A 15,460-nucleotide genomic window follows, 5' to 3' on the forward strand; every position below is an offset into this window, starting at 1 on the left:
GGATGAAAGGAAAAGGGGGAGATGCTCAAGAGTTTGCATTCTTGGCTGGGCATGGTGGCTCATGCCTGTAACCCCAGCACTTTGGGAGGCTGAGGAGAGAGGATCACCTAGGTCAGGAGTTTGAGATCAGCCTGGCCAACATGGTATGAAACCCCATCTCTACTAAAAATACAAAAAAATTAGCTGGGTGTGGTGGCGGGCACCTGTAGTCCCAGCTACCTGGGAGGCTGAGGCTGGAGAATCACTTGAATCGAAGAGGTGGAGTTTGCAGTGAGCCGAGATCATACCACTGCATTCCAGCTTGGGTGACAGAGTGAGACTCCATCTAAAAAAAAAAAAAAGAGTTTGCATTCTTGAGCATATTGAATTTAGGGTTTTGACAGAGACTAGGAACATTTGGTTAGACTCTGAGCTCTGTTGTTGTCAGCACAGCTTTTCCACAACTGCTGGGCCATCCTGATGCTTTTTAGTGAAGGAAGAAGATAGGCCATTCCTCTAGTGAAATAATTTTGCAGGTTGGAGTAGTGGGAGGCAGGAAAAAGACTGAGAGATGATAGAACACCTAATTTGGAGGTGTGAGAGGTTGTAGAGAATACATTTTTGCTGTGTTTGAAGGAGTTGCATGCTCATGTAGAAATTGCAAACCCATTGAACATGTGTGATGTAGAGCAGTAAGTAGGAATAAGAGGATATGGATGGATCATTAATCAAGAACATTACAAACTCCTAGGTCAAATAGAGGGTGTGGCTAGTACTTTTCTGATATAAGATGGAAACAATATTGCATGGACACATGATACAACCCTTCAGCTCTCTGCGTTACTAAAGGCAAGATACCTGTAAGCCACAGCTTCCTCATGTGTAATAGGGATAGTAATAGTGCTTTCCTAAAAGGGAGTAAAAAAGACCATTCATTCATTTATCTATTCATTCTCTAAATATTTATCACACCACTTAGGTTCCAGTCACCAAGCTGGGAATGGGTATGTAAAATAGATATTAAATAAGTAAGCACACAATACATAATTTCAAGAGGGGATAAGTATGGGCAGGAAAGAAACAGTACTGTGAGAGAAAAGAACAGGGCTACTGACTTAGTGGAGCAGTTTGGGATTGCTTCTCAAGGGTGTTTATATGGCTAACTCGTTCTCATCTGTAGACCCTGTACGTGGGATCTGCAGATGAGGAGTGTGTAATGCAAAGAGCTGAGAGAAGGAGGACTCCAGGTAGAGGTGCTAACCCAGCCCTAGAGACTGAAGTCAGAAAAAATAAACTAAAATAATTGAAAATAGACCAGGGTGGCTGGAATCACACAGGGATGGAAGAGAGAAATGTGAGTTAGGCAGGAGCTAGACCCTGAATGGTCTTCAAGGCCGAGATAAAGAGCCTGGGTTACATTCTATATGCAAGGACAAACAATTAGAATGTTCCTTGTACAGTGCCTGTCACACAATGAATGCTCACTAAAGTTAACATCATGATGATAATGATGATGACGACGATGATGATGATGATGATGATGGGGAGGAGAAGAGAGGGCAGGAGAAGGTGACCTACTGGAATTTGCAATCATAAAGGAAGGCACTTCTAGGTAAAACTTACTCACATGTTCTTGATTTTGGAATATCAGATCTTAAAAGATCAGATAAAGGGTAAATTTATTAATAGAGATGTTAGAAGGGACACTTTCACACAGCATGAAAAGGTTTAAAATATCAACTCTAAAATCATGAAGCATACTAATAAAGAACAAAGGATAATAACAAAAGTAAATGATTTTGAGATCCTAAATGGCTTCTCTCATCTCTTATCCTCCTCACCCCTTATTCTCTCATCAGAGGCAGTGCCTCATTCCTCTCCTGCTCACCCAGATTAGCCCAAGGCTCCTCTCTAAGATCCAGTCTTCACTTAGCTAAGACTTATGTCAGTCTGAAGCTCACTTCACAGAAAGCCACATGTTAAACACTACCATACGGTGTGGTTCTGTTTTCAGCTCTCAGATGGACTAAGCGTAAGTGCCAGCATATTTGGTTGGCTTTGAATTAAAATTTAATGCTTCTTATTTTAGAAATTGTAGTATAAAACCAAATCTGGATTCATAGCAGAGGAAGACAAATGAGCATGCATATTAAGACAAGGCTTTGGGACTTGACTCGTTCCAGATGTTAAAGCTCACGATTCACTGGGCTCAAGAGCCCACATTTAAAATTTCATGTAAATGGTGTTTCTCAGTCCAGTAAATTTTAGTTCTCTCTATAGAAAATCATTCCTTTACAAAAACTTGTTTTTTTTATGAGTAGTTTGTCTTCAGGAACTAGTTTAATCTGATGAATGTAAAAATTGGAAGCCATTTGGAATACACCATAGGCAAAACATCCTGGGACCTGAAACCTTCAGTGTTTCCTGGACGAATAAGGCAATCCACAAGAAATCTGAACCTGGTCCATGAAACACTAGAAGTTTGAATTGGTCCTTGTTGTTTCCTTGCAAATGCGATTCACTAAAAAGAATGAATTCACTGTGACTCTTCTGCAAGTGATCACGGCATGGCTTCACCTGACTTAGAAAAATTCAGTTTTTCTGAACAAACCAAGCTCAGATATTAGTCATCTTTCTCTAGATTATGCTGCAATAACAAACAATTAGTAACAACAACCAGAAAGATAAAAAACAATAACAAACCAAAAGCATCTGTGGCTTCCAACAATGTATGTTTATTCTCTGCTCACGTTAGCATGTTGGTTTTGGATCCGTTGCAGTTCTGTTTCCTATGTCTGTTTCCTGTGTCTTCACCACCCCGAGACCCAGGCTCTAGAGCTTGTGAGGGGAAAGGTAAAAGATGGTTGAATTCTGCAGTGACTTCCAAGGCTTTTACTTGGAAATTGGTGTATCACTTTTGCTCATGTTCTGTTGGGCAAAGCAAGTCCTATGGCTAAGCCCATAGTCAATGGGAAGAATATGTATTAATTCTCCCTATAGCGATATTGCAAGTCACATGGCAAAAAGCATAGATAGTCAATCCTTTTACAGGAAGGGAAGTGAATAACTATGTAAAATAATGTCATCCATCCTAGTTCATGAGCATAAAGGAAAGAGATTTTTTTTTTTTTTTTTTTGGTGGGGGTGCAAATTTATCAAATCCTAGATTATTGAATGCAACACATGCTGCAGAAGTAGTTAGGGTCATTTTAGAACATTTGATGAATTTTATTCTAGTATCTCTTTCAAAGGAGTCATAGTTAAAGTATTGCCATGTCTAGGATCCAGGGAGAATACAGGCTTTCAGAATTAATAAGGTTTCATTTCCACAGAGAGAGAGAGAAACAGAGCCAAAATCAATTGCACCTTCTAGGTTCAGGGCCCTTGAGCCCTATAAGTTCCTCTGAAAACATTTGGACTACAGCTGCCTTTCTCCTTGCTAAAATCCTTGAATTTCATTAGTCAGGGCCCAGGGGAATGACCCACTTTAGCTTGCAGCAATGCTATTTGGCTGTTTTTTTTTTTTTTTTTCTTCTTGTCATCTTCTAATGGGGAAAATAGAAAAGAGAGACTACAATCTTCGAGGAAGCAAATAGAACCCTGGAGGATTAGAGAGCAGGAAGATAACTTACTCTGCGTTTTATGCTTTCTAGTTTTCAAGAACTGCAGTATGTCTGTATCTCTAACAAAAACTGAACCATTATACTGTACCTTAAAATTAATGAATCAACAAGAATTTGTCAAATACCTATTTGCAAAGTTTTTTTATTAGATGCCGAAGGGCAAACAGAAATTTTCCCTTCCCTCAGAGACTTGCTATTTGATTAGAAATTTAGCATAACTTTACTATGATATGTGAAATTTGTGTTACAGATGTTGTAAGAGCTCAGAGAAAGGAAGTAGTATGAGCCTGAGTCAGTGGAGAGGCATGTGATTTTTCATGTCTGTGTCAGACTCTATCATATGGCTGAATCATAATTTATTTAATCATCTCACTATTATTAGGCCTTTAGAATGGTTTCAATTATTGTTATTAAGAGCATACTTGGATGTGGATCTGTGTGTGTCTTTTCCTGCATGTTGAATATCCTTGTGATACAGCATTAGAAGGGAAATACCCTTAATACATATTGTCAGGTTATTTTCCAGAACTTTATACTTCCACCAGTTATGGATGAGAGTAACTGTATCACCATATCCCTACCAGCTTTGAATATCATCCTTTTAAAATCTTTCCTTTACTGGCTAGGCGCAGTGGTTCACATCTGTAATCCCCGCACTTTAGGAGGCCAAGGCAGGCAGATCACCTGAGGTCAAGATTTCAAGACCAGCCTGGCCAACGTAGCGAAACCCCATCTCTACTAAAAATACAAAAATTAGCTGGGTGTGGTGGCGTGACCCTGCAGTCTCAGCTACTTGGGAGGCTGGGGCAGGAGAATTGCTTGAATCTGGGAGGCGGAGGTTGCAGTGAGCCGAGGTCATGCCATTGCACTCCAGCCTAGGTGACAGAGTGAGATTTCATCTCAAAAAAAGGAAAATCTTCTCTTTACTGCCTGTTCTGCCTGTTCTCCTTGGCCTAGATAACTCCTACTCGACTTTCAAGTCTCCGCTTAAAGGTTATTTCCACTGAATTTTCCAAAATCCCCTGGGTAATTTCAGAGTCTTTGGTTAACCCAGTGGTTCTCTACATTTTAAGACTTTTTTATATCACCCCTTGATTATTCAGAAATGAAATTCACTGATATAACCCCACTAGACACATTATATTTAAAAATATGTAAAGTTGTAAGAATAACATTAAGAAAAAATGAAGTAACAGAATAAAATAACCTTTATTTCAGTATCTGAAAAGCTAGGCAAGCTGTACTTGAAGACAAAATAAATTAGTCGATTGTCTGGACCCTAAATTGCTATGAACATGACAGTACAAATGCAGGCTGACACAGTTTTGTGGGTTGGTGAGTAATTTTTCAGAAATAGTGACCAACTCTCGACAGATTTCCAGGAGAAAGAATCTTCAATTTATACTCTACTTGTAATCCTGGAAAATTCAGCATGCATTAAAATTGCACAAAAATACTTTGTGCTTAATATATAAAATAGAGCAAGATTTTACACCCAACAACAGAACTTTCACTTACGTGAGTGTCACACAGGCTCAGGAGAATTCTTGCGGTGTGTGATTCTCCCATTTCAGGCTGCCTTGTGTCTTTGGTCCCTTGCTACTCACTAAATGCCAGTAATGCCCCACCATTGCTGTGATCATCATTAACACCAAACTAAAAAGATACTCTGGCACATTTCCCCAATGCTAAATCGTGGTCCCTGCTGAGAACCATTGGTTAGGTAACAATGAAGCATCCTGTGCTTCCCCCAACATGACACTCATCATGCTTTTCAAAAATGTTCCTGCCTATTGTAAGTTCCCTGTGAACGGTGACTGTTTCATGGTGTTGTCACCAGCACAGGTCCTGACATTTATTCATGCCTTGATAATGCTAATGAAGTGAATGAATTAATATTTGGATGGCTAGATCCTTCAGAATAATTTTACTGAACAGCGGAGGTATGCATATCCATTGAATAATTCCTACCCAGAGTAACAAGCCTCCAGTGTTTCACCTCTAAAAATGTCCAGAATAACAACAGCTATCCTTAGTCAACATTTTCTATTACCAAGCATTTGGCTAAGGAATTCTCACTATTGTTTCAGCTGTTTGCTTCAACAACCCCATGAGCTTAGAGTAACTTGCTTAAGGTTATTGAGTGAGGTGGTTTGTAAGTGACAGAGGTAGGTTTTGAACCCAAGTCTATAGACCGTTTTCATGGCCACTATACTATAAGGGCTGGCTATTGGGCCAGGTGCAGTGGCTCACGCCTGTAATCCCAGCACTTTGGGAGTCCGAGGTGGGTGATCAGTTGAGGTTCGGAGTTTGAGACCAGCCTGACCAACATAGAGAAACCCCGTCTCTACTAAAAATACAAAATTATCTGGGTGTGGTGGCGCATGCCTGTAATCCCAGCTACTCAGAGGCTGAGGCAGGAGAATCACTTGAACCCAGGAGGCGGAGGTTGCGGTGAGCCGAAATCATGCCATTGCGCTCCAGCCTGGGCAACAAGAGCAAAACTCCATCTCAAAAAACCAGTAGTCTATTATATGAAGGAAATTTCTTTTTTCTTCTAATAAAACAGGAATGCTAACAATGTTTTTTGAATTTATGGGGCTATCATATGGCCTATCTTATTTGATCTACTGAGGAAGTTAATTTATAGTTTATAATTTCTAACCTTTCTTGCACTATTATTATTCCCATATTTGATCCGGTATATAAGCTGGCAATGGACTGTGAATTTATTTTTCTAGAACTGTGTTTAGGATTTATGTATCTATATTAATAGGTGACATCAGTCTATAGTTTTTATTTCTATAATGTATGTTGGGATTTGGTAACAGGTTTCTGACAAAAATTAGTTGGGAATTATTCTGTTTGAGGAAGGCTTAGAATAAATTATACATGGGAATTATCTCTTCCTTAAAAGTTTAAAAGAATGTACTAAGTAGAGCATCTTATGGGAGATTTTTCTTTTTGGAGGTTGAGGGTGGGATGGGAATAATTATTTGATAATGTTTTCAATTTTATTCATGACTTATATCTGTTGAAATCTTATTTTTCTTCTCCTTCAGATAATTTTAATGTTATACTTTTTCTGAAAATAACCCATTAAAACATTCAAATATATTAGCATAGAGATGTACATAGATTTCATGTTTAAAAAAATTCTTAGTATCTGTGTCTTTGTCATTTTTAATTTTGTATATTTGTGCTTATATTTTATTTTCTTATTAGACTTGCCAGAGATTTGTCTTTTATATCCCCACTCATAACCTTCCTCAAAAAAACAGTTCTTGAATGTATTTATGAATTCCACATTCTTTTGTATTTCATTTATTAAGTTTTGCTCTTATTTTTATTATATTCTTCCTCATTTTACGGATTTTTTTCTAACTTAGAAAAATTGTACGTAGAGCTGGGTCTCACTATGTTGCCCAGGCTGTCTCCAATTCCTGGTCTCAAGGGATCCTCCCACCTTGGCCTCCCAAGGTGCTGAGATAATATGTGCGTGCCCCCGTCCCCGGCCTTTTTTCTAAGTTTTTAAGTTGACTCCTTACATTCTTTTACTTTCTCTCTCTTTCATCAACTTTTCTTTTTTTCCTTTTTTCTTTCAATGGCAAAAGTAGTTTAGTCCATAACTTTCTTTGGATTGCAGATTTGGCTAACACGTGTGTTTTTTCATAGGTAATATTCTCATTTTTTGTTGTTTTCCAAGTAGTCTAAATTGTGAATTTATTTCCTCTTTGATACTGTGAAAATTATTAGGAGGACATTGTTTAAATTCTTATGCTTTTGGGCTTTATTGACGTAAGATTTTATCAGCATTTCATGTTATTGCATTGTGCTTAAAAATGACCCACTGCTTTCGAAAATAATAGAAATATGTAACTCAAATTAGATTATCATTCATTTTGAATCTGCCGTTTTTTCATCTCCAATGCCACCATTGCCGACGTAAGTGTCTTGATTAGAATTACATCTCCATTTTATTTTTCTCTTTAGGTTCGAGATGGTCAAATCTTACTTGGAAAAGTCTGTGGCAATGGAACCATCTCTCACATTAAATCCATTACTAATAGTGTCTGGATCAGGCTTAAAATAGATGCTTTTGTTGAAAAAGCTAGTTTCAGAGCTGTTTATCAAGTTGGTAAGGAAACATTTAATTTTTAAATGTCTGATTTGCCTGATTGTAATATTTTAATTCTTTGAAATAATTTAGCCATTTTATGTCCTCAAGTGTTAAGTGGAAAATATTCTCATAGAAATGTTATATTCGGTTATCTCCTTAGACAGTATTAGATTTTGCAATAAAATTGAGATAACATTAATGTATGGACAAACACTACTATAATTTTTATGCTTACAGCTTGTGGGGGTGAATTAACTGGAGAAGGGGTCATTCGCTCGCCTTTTTTTCCTAACGTATATCCTGGAGAAAGAACCTGTACGTGGACCATCCAGCAACCCCAAAGCCAAGTCATTCTCCTCAACTTCACTGTCTTTGAAATTGGAAGTTCTGCCCACTGTGAAACAGATTATATTGAGGTAAGAGGGATAAAATCTTTGATTTTGTATTTGATTGTATATTATAAAAAATATTATGGGTTGTTGTCTTCAAATCTGTTACAGGAAACGAAAGTAGTTTATATAGACCAATATGTCTTATGGATATATATGTGAAAATCCTCAACAAAATACTGGTTCAGTGAATCTAGCATAAAAAGAGGATTTATATACCATGATTAAGTTGGATTTGTCCCGAGAATTCTAGGTTGATATAAAACCCCAGAATCAGTTAATGTAATACATGGTACCAATAAAATAAAGAACAAAAACTCCAGGATCACGTCAACAGATGTGAGATCTGGATTTTGCGAGATTTGACAAAATTCATCATCCTTTCATGATGAAACATGAAACAAACTAGGAATAGAAGGAACCTTCCTTAATCTGATAATGGACATTCATTTAAAAACTCACATCTAACATCATATTTAATTATGAAACACTAAATGTTTTGCCCCTATGGCCAACAAAAAGACAAGGATGTCCGTCTGTTCTCACTGCTTCTATTCAGCATTACACTGGAAATTCTAGCTAGAGCAATTAAGTAAGGAGAAGAGAGAAAATGCATCCAGAATGAAAGGGAACGAGTAAAACTCTCTCTATTCACAGATAACATGACCTTGTATATAGAAAATCATAAGGAATCCACACACATAAAAAACTATTAGAACTAATCCATTCAGCAAGTTGTGGGTTATGACATCGAAATATAGAAATCTTTCTTTTTCTGTACACCAGCAATGAACAATTTGAAAATGAAATCAAGGAAACAATTCCATTTACAATAGCATTAAAAATAATAAACATCAAGGAATACAGTTTTAAAAATAAGTGTAAAACTTGTTCTCTGAGACTATAAAACATCCTTGAAGGAAATTTTAAAAGACCTAAATAAATGGAAAGACATTTCATGTTCATGGATTAGAAGACAATATTGTTAAGATGGCAATACTCCCTAAAGTGAACTAAAGATTCAATTCAATCCCCATAAAAATCACAGCTGCCTCTTTCAAAAAAATGCATAAACTGATTGTAAAATTCATATGAATATGCAAGGGAACCAGAATAACCAAAATGTTCTTGAAAAATTACAAAGTTGAAGGATTCACACTTCCTGATTTCAAAACTTAGAACAAAGCTACAATAATCAAGGCAGTATCTTATTGAAGTAAGGATATAAATATAGATCTATGGAATACAATTGCAAGTCCAGAAGTGAACACATACTTTTATGGCCAATTGATGTATGAAAAATGATGCCAAAGCATATCAATGGAGAAAAATCATTTTTTCAACAAATGGTGCTCAATAGCCACATGCAAAATTATGGTGCTGGACCCCTTCCTCATAGCATATGCAAAAATTAACTAAAAGTGGATTATAGACCTAAATGTCGGAGCTAAAATCATGAAACTCTTAGGAGAAAACATAGGAGTAGTCTTTATGCCCTTCAGTTTAGGCAGAGCCTTCTTAAATATGACGCAAAAAACACAAACAAAAAAAGAAAAAAAATAATAATTTGCTCAAAATTAAAAACAAATAACTTGATTTTTAAAATGGGCAAAGGAGGCTGAGCACAGTGGCTCACACCTTATCCCAGCACTTTAAGTCAAGGTGGGTGAATTACTTGAGCTTAGGAGTTTGAGACCAGCCTGGGCAACATAGTGAGGCCCCATCTCTACAAAAACATTTAAAAAATAACTGAGTGTGGTGATAGATGCCTGTAGCCTCAGCTACTCAGAAGGCTGAGGTGGGAGGATCACTTGAGCCTGAGAGGTAGACGCTGGAGTGAGCTATGATTGCCCCACTGCATCCTAGCCTGGGTAACAGAGTGAGACCCTGTCTCAAAAACTAAAATGCCAAAAACAAAGGAACACACCCATAGGATGGCTATAATAAAAAGAGTCAGATAATGGTGTTGACAAGGATGTGGAGAAATTGGAACCCTTATACACTTCTGGTGAAGATGCAAAATGGTACAACCACTTTGAAAAACAGTTGACGGTTCCTCAAAAAGTTAAACATAGAGATACCATCTGATCCAGCAATTCTACTTTTAGATATATTCTCAAGGGGAATGAAAATATATGTCCACACAAAAATTTGTATGTGAATATATCTACAGTCATCATCTATAATGGCATATACAAATAGCAAAATGCAATCATTATTTTTGATTTTAAAAGTAGAGATAACTTAAGTGTCCATCAACTGGTAAATGAATAAATAAAATGTGGTATATCTTTACAGTGGAATATTATATGGCCTTAAAAAAGAATGAAGTAATGATCCATGCTACAACATGGATGAACTTTGAAAATGTTATACAGTGTGAAAGAAGCTATTCACAAAAGACCACATATTGTATAATCCCATTTTGTTTCAAATGTCCAAAATAGGCAATCTATAGAGACAGAAAGTAGATTAGTGGCTGCCTGGGGCTCTGGTTTCAGGGGAATGGGGAGTGACTGCTGAAGGATATGAGTTTTTTTGAGGGGGGGTGACTACGATGTGCTAAAATGGATTGTATCCTCAAATTGATTTGTACTCTATTAAAAACATTTCATAAATAATTATTCTTGAAGCAGTTTTCAAAATTGATATACAACATAGTTGAATATATCTTCTCTAATTTTAGATTGGTAGCAGTTCCGTTTTGGGTTCTCCTGAAAATAAAAAGTATTGTGGTACAGACATGCCTTCATTTATAACATCTGTGTACAATTTTCTTTATGTCACATTTGTGAAAAGTTCTTCTACTGAAAACCATGGTTTCATGGCTAAGTTCAGTGCTGAGGATTTGGGTAAGAGATTGTCTCTTTTTATCTTCCTCCTCTTAGGCTTGTATCAGAATAAGTGAATGATAGAAATAAATTGTATGAAAATCACCTATACTGTGAAAAATTTTAAAGTACACTCAAAGACAAAGAATATATATTTTCTAATCAACATTTATATCAAAAGTTAATTGTTATTTATTAGTAAGAGAAAAATCAAGTTATCTTAAGTGGCATCTAAGAAACATTTTTCCTTTTAATCTTTGAAGAGGTTATTATCAGAGCATTTTAATTTGAAATCCAGGTAGCTTGGTTACTTGCTGTGGTAATTATAATTTTTATTTCAACAGCATGTGGAGAAATTCTTACAGAATCAACAGGGACCATTCAAAGTCCTGGCCATCCAAATGTCTACCCCCATGGTATCAACTGTACTTGGCATATATTAGTCCAACCTAATCACCTGATTCATTTAATATTCGAAAGATTTCATCTGGAGTTTCATTACAATTGCACAAATGATTACTTGGAAGTTTATGACACTGACTCTGAGACATCACTTGGAAGGTAAGGTTATTTTTGTTTGTTTGTTTAACAATAAAACTTCACTGTTTTCCTGCTTCCGTGAAGGATCTTAAAAGCGACCACGTTGTGTTATAAAAACCAGGTGAGATCCTCATGCTTCTTAATGACCATTTCTACATCACTACTCTGTAGTTTTGGCCTGTAGACATTAAATTTTGACATCTTTGTATATTTCGTGAAGTCAAAACCAAAATTAAAATAATATGTATATCCACAAAACTTTTTTCCTTTCCATTATAATTCCTTGCTTTTGCTCCTCACCCCCACCCACAGGAAACCACGAATCTACTTTCTATCCCTGTAGATTCATTTGCATCTTATCTAACTGGAATCATACTATATGTACAGCATGTTTTTCTGGCTTTCCTCAATCAGCATAATTTTTTTGTTGGATGCAAAGATTTGTAGTTTTATCAAATTGGAAACATTTTTGGCCACTGGTTCTTGAAATACTTTTCTATCTTTCCTCCCCGTTAGGGACTCTGATTTCATATATATTATACACTTGAAATTGTTCTACAACTCACTTGATAGCCTGTTCTTTGATTTCAAGCCTCTGTTCTGTGTGTTTTACTTTGGAAAGTTTCTATTACTATATATTCAAGTACACTCATCTTTTCTTCTGCAATGTTTAATCTGCTATTAATTTACCAAGACATTGTAGTTTTCATTTCTAGAAGTTCAATTTGAGTCATTTTATATATAGTCCATGTCTCTACTTTACACATGAATTTTTTTTCTCTAGCTTTAAAAATCTATGAGATACAGTGGTTGCTATTTTAATGACTTTATCTACTAATTCAAACATTTGGATTGTTTCCTGCTATGGTTTTATAGATTGATTTTTCCTCTCTTTCTGAGTTATACTTTCCCACGTCTTTTCACATCTGTTAATATTCAATAGGACACCAGCCATTTTCAGTTTTATGTTTTTGGCTGCTGGACATTGTCATATTCCTGTAAGTATTCTTGAGCCTTGTTCTGGAAAGCAGTTAAGCTACTTGGAAACAGGTTGATCCATTTCAGTTTTGCCTTTGAACTCATTTGTTTCCTGTCTCCGAAGGTTTGTTGTCCTATATTGCTTGACCTCCAGTGTTTTGAGAGCCATTGTTTTATATTTTTTTTGTCCAGGATTTTTGTTGTTTCAGGTGCATAGTTAAATCTAGCCCCTGTTGCATTTCTGTTGGAAATGGAAATCTCCTGGTATTTTAAAATTTCTTTATCTTGCATTTTATTTTCTTTATTTCTCATTCATGCTTTAAACATCTTTCTTATCTTAATCTTTCATCTTTTTAACTTTCTTCTTTTTCTTTTTTGGGAAGGTACTTAACATATCACGACTGCAAAATACAGAACGTTTGCTGAATGGCATAAACTATAATGATCGTCCTCAAATTTCAAATACATGGGCATATATGGAGGCATTTAAAATATCAATTAGTTCACCTACTTTTATTTTGATCAAGATATTAAATATTTTTTTCACACTGCAATGGTATTATACACCAAATTTTCTTTGTTCTTCTCCTTTAGCCATTAACTTATCCATTTCCTGTACTCAACATTTCCTCTTTTTTTGGTTTCTATATTTGTTTTCTTTATCATTTCTTTTGGTTAATTTTACCAAATGTGCTTGATTTGAGATTTCTATTTTATTGTCACTTCTTCCTACAGGTATTTCTCTAGATAAAAGCTCATGGCATTCTGTCTTTTATCATAGCTCTCTTTTTAACATTAATAGAATAGTTTTTCTGAGCTAAACTGTTTTGTTCACAGAAATGTGGCATGGCTGAATCATCACTCTTATCTCTTTATAAGTGAGCTGTTTAAGGACAATAGATTCCCTCTATAGGGATTACAATTCCAGGCACTGTTCTAAGTGCTTTGTATACAGGATATCAACTCATCACATTCTCAAAACAACTCTATGAAGTAGGTACTGTCATCACTCCCATTTTAGGGATGAGGAAGGCAAGGCACAGGGATTGCGTGATATATGAGTTTAGATTAGAGAGATGACTCTATGATTGTGTGATATATTGTTTCCCTTTGTTGTATATGTTTATTACATTTCTGTTAAGAAGTGTATTAATATGCTATATGGCAAACTAGTGTAGCTTTTACTTACTGTTTTACTAAACTTCTCATACATGACAACTCACATAGCCAGTCACACACCTAAAACCATTTCAGGGATATAATCATGAACAGGACAAACTTTAGAAGTTTGCAAATTTTTTTTTGCCTGAAATATATTTGTGTTTTAAGGTTGATGAGAGGTAGAGAACAAAACCTATTATTATATTTATATGTCCTAATTTTTGGTACATCATTTTCAATATACCAAACGTTTTAAAATACACACATCTATCCTTTCTTGGTTTGGAATAGATACTGTGGAAAATCGATCCCGCCTTCTCTTACAAGCAGTGGTAGCTCATTGATGCTGGTGTTTGTGACTGACTCCGACCTCGCTTATGAAGGATTCTTAATAAACTATGAAGCAATCAGTGCAGCAACAGGTAACAAAATAGCATTGCATACTCGTTTTATTGACTTCATTGCAAAACAGTGCTAATAGCTAAAATGCAATGAGAATACAACATCCTCAACGTGTGGCACACAATGAGAGCTTGATTTAGAATAAAGGATAGTGACTTAAATACCTTCCTTATTAAAAGTAGTGACTAGATAAGAATAGTGTATCAATATTAAATCTTCTCATTTTGGTAATTGTACTGTGGTAAGAGCCTGTGCATGGGATTGATGAAGGAGTCATATTTTGTTAGGCTCATGTGTCCCTAGGTTGTGTTCTTTTTTAGATACTCTGAGCTTTCCTTTTGCATCATTGTATTAAAGGACCCAAATAACATCCAGCAGAGACCCATAGTAGGCATATGGTGACTATGCTTCCAAGCATTTCTCAGCCTCAGGATTACCCCAGCAGCATGGTACAATTCACTGAGCTCCCTCCAGAAAGAACTGGTAGCTTTTCCTATGTTGGGATACGCACCCTCTGACACACTCTTGCATCCTGAGAACCCCAGATGCTTATCTTTTAAAGTCCCCACTCCCTAAAATAAATAAAAGTTTAAACATCTCCCACTCAAAATCTTTACCCAATTTCTCATTTATTTCTCCTTCAGAGGGGCTGGCCACTACTCTTCATTTCAGGCAAAACTCTGCAGCAGTTCAAGTTCTATGTTTGAAACCATGGTTTTAGATTTCTCCAGAATCCTGAGTGTGAGAGAATCCATCAGTACTTTCCCCCCAGGTGTGAACCTCTGCAGGAGCAGTTCATTATCCAGCTCAAGCACAAGCACATGTGAAATGGAATCCCTGGCAGTTACAACAGGCTATCGTGTGTGATTGACGTATTCACTGGACTTCATTCAGGTGGTTAACATCCAGTGAACAAAACTGGTTTCTTAAGAAGTTATAGGGTGCACACAATTTTTCATGCTGCTGTAGTTTTATCTGTCTCGTATGTTTGGCCCCAAAGCACACTGAATATTAGATCAGGATTTGGAGCAAGTCACTTGAACTCTCTGGGTCACAGTTTTCTCATCTGTAAAATTAAGGAATTGGATTTGGTAATCCTTGAGATGACTTCTGGCTTTAATCATCTATGAACATAATTTTAATTTGCTGCATGGATAAACTGGCCGTATCTTAGATAACATATAATGCAGGCAGGGCCTCCTGAAAATGTGGAAATCTTTGTAATGATATGCAAAGTAAGACATACCTTTGTAAAACAATTCTATTGCCACCCTAGCTTGTAAGGCAATATTTTGTGCAGAAAGAACCAAGAGCAGTTAAAATAATTGGACAGGGAGGATATTAGATTTTAGTTGTAAAAGTTTTCAGAAAGACAAGATACAGGTAAAATAAAAATGAGTCAGGAAAAGAGATAGAAGCAAACTGTACGGGAAAGGA

General features: G+C 36.3%; 1 protein-coding gene across 1 annotated transcript in view; it reads left to right on the forward strand.

Moving 5' to 3' along the window:
* Positions 1 to 15,460, forward strand: part of CUBN (cubilin) — a 308,229-nt gene that overhangs the window by 58,489 nt on the left and 234,280 nt on the right. Inside the window, 5 exon segments of the mRNA XM_031652472.1 lie at positions 7,596 to 7,740; positions 7,960 to 8,138; positions 10,798 to 10,963; positions 11,287 to 11,503; positions 13,913 to 14,043. Coding sequence (XP_031508332.1) covers positions 7,596 to 7,740; positions 7,960 to 8,138; positions 10,798 to 10,963; positions 11,287 to 11,503; positions 13,913 to 14,043 — 838 coding nt within the window.

This window comes from Papio anubis, chromosome 11, assembly GCF_008728515.1.
Source record: "Papio anubis isolate 15944 chromosome 11, Panubis1.0, whole genome shotgun sequence".
NCBI classification, from domain to species: domain Eukaryota; kingdom Metazoa; phylum Chordata; class Mammalia; order Primates; family Cercopithecidae; genus Papio; species Papio anubis.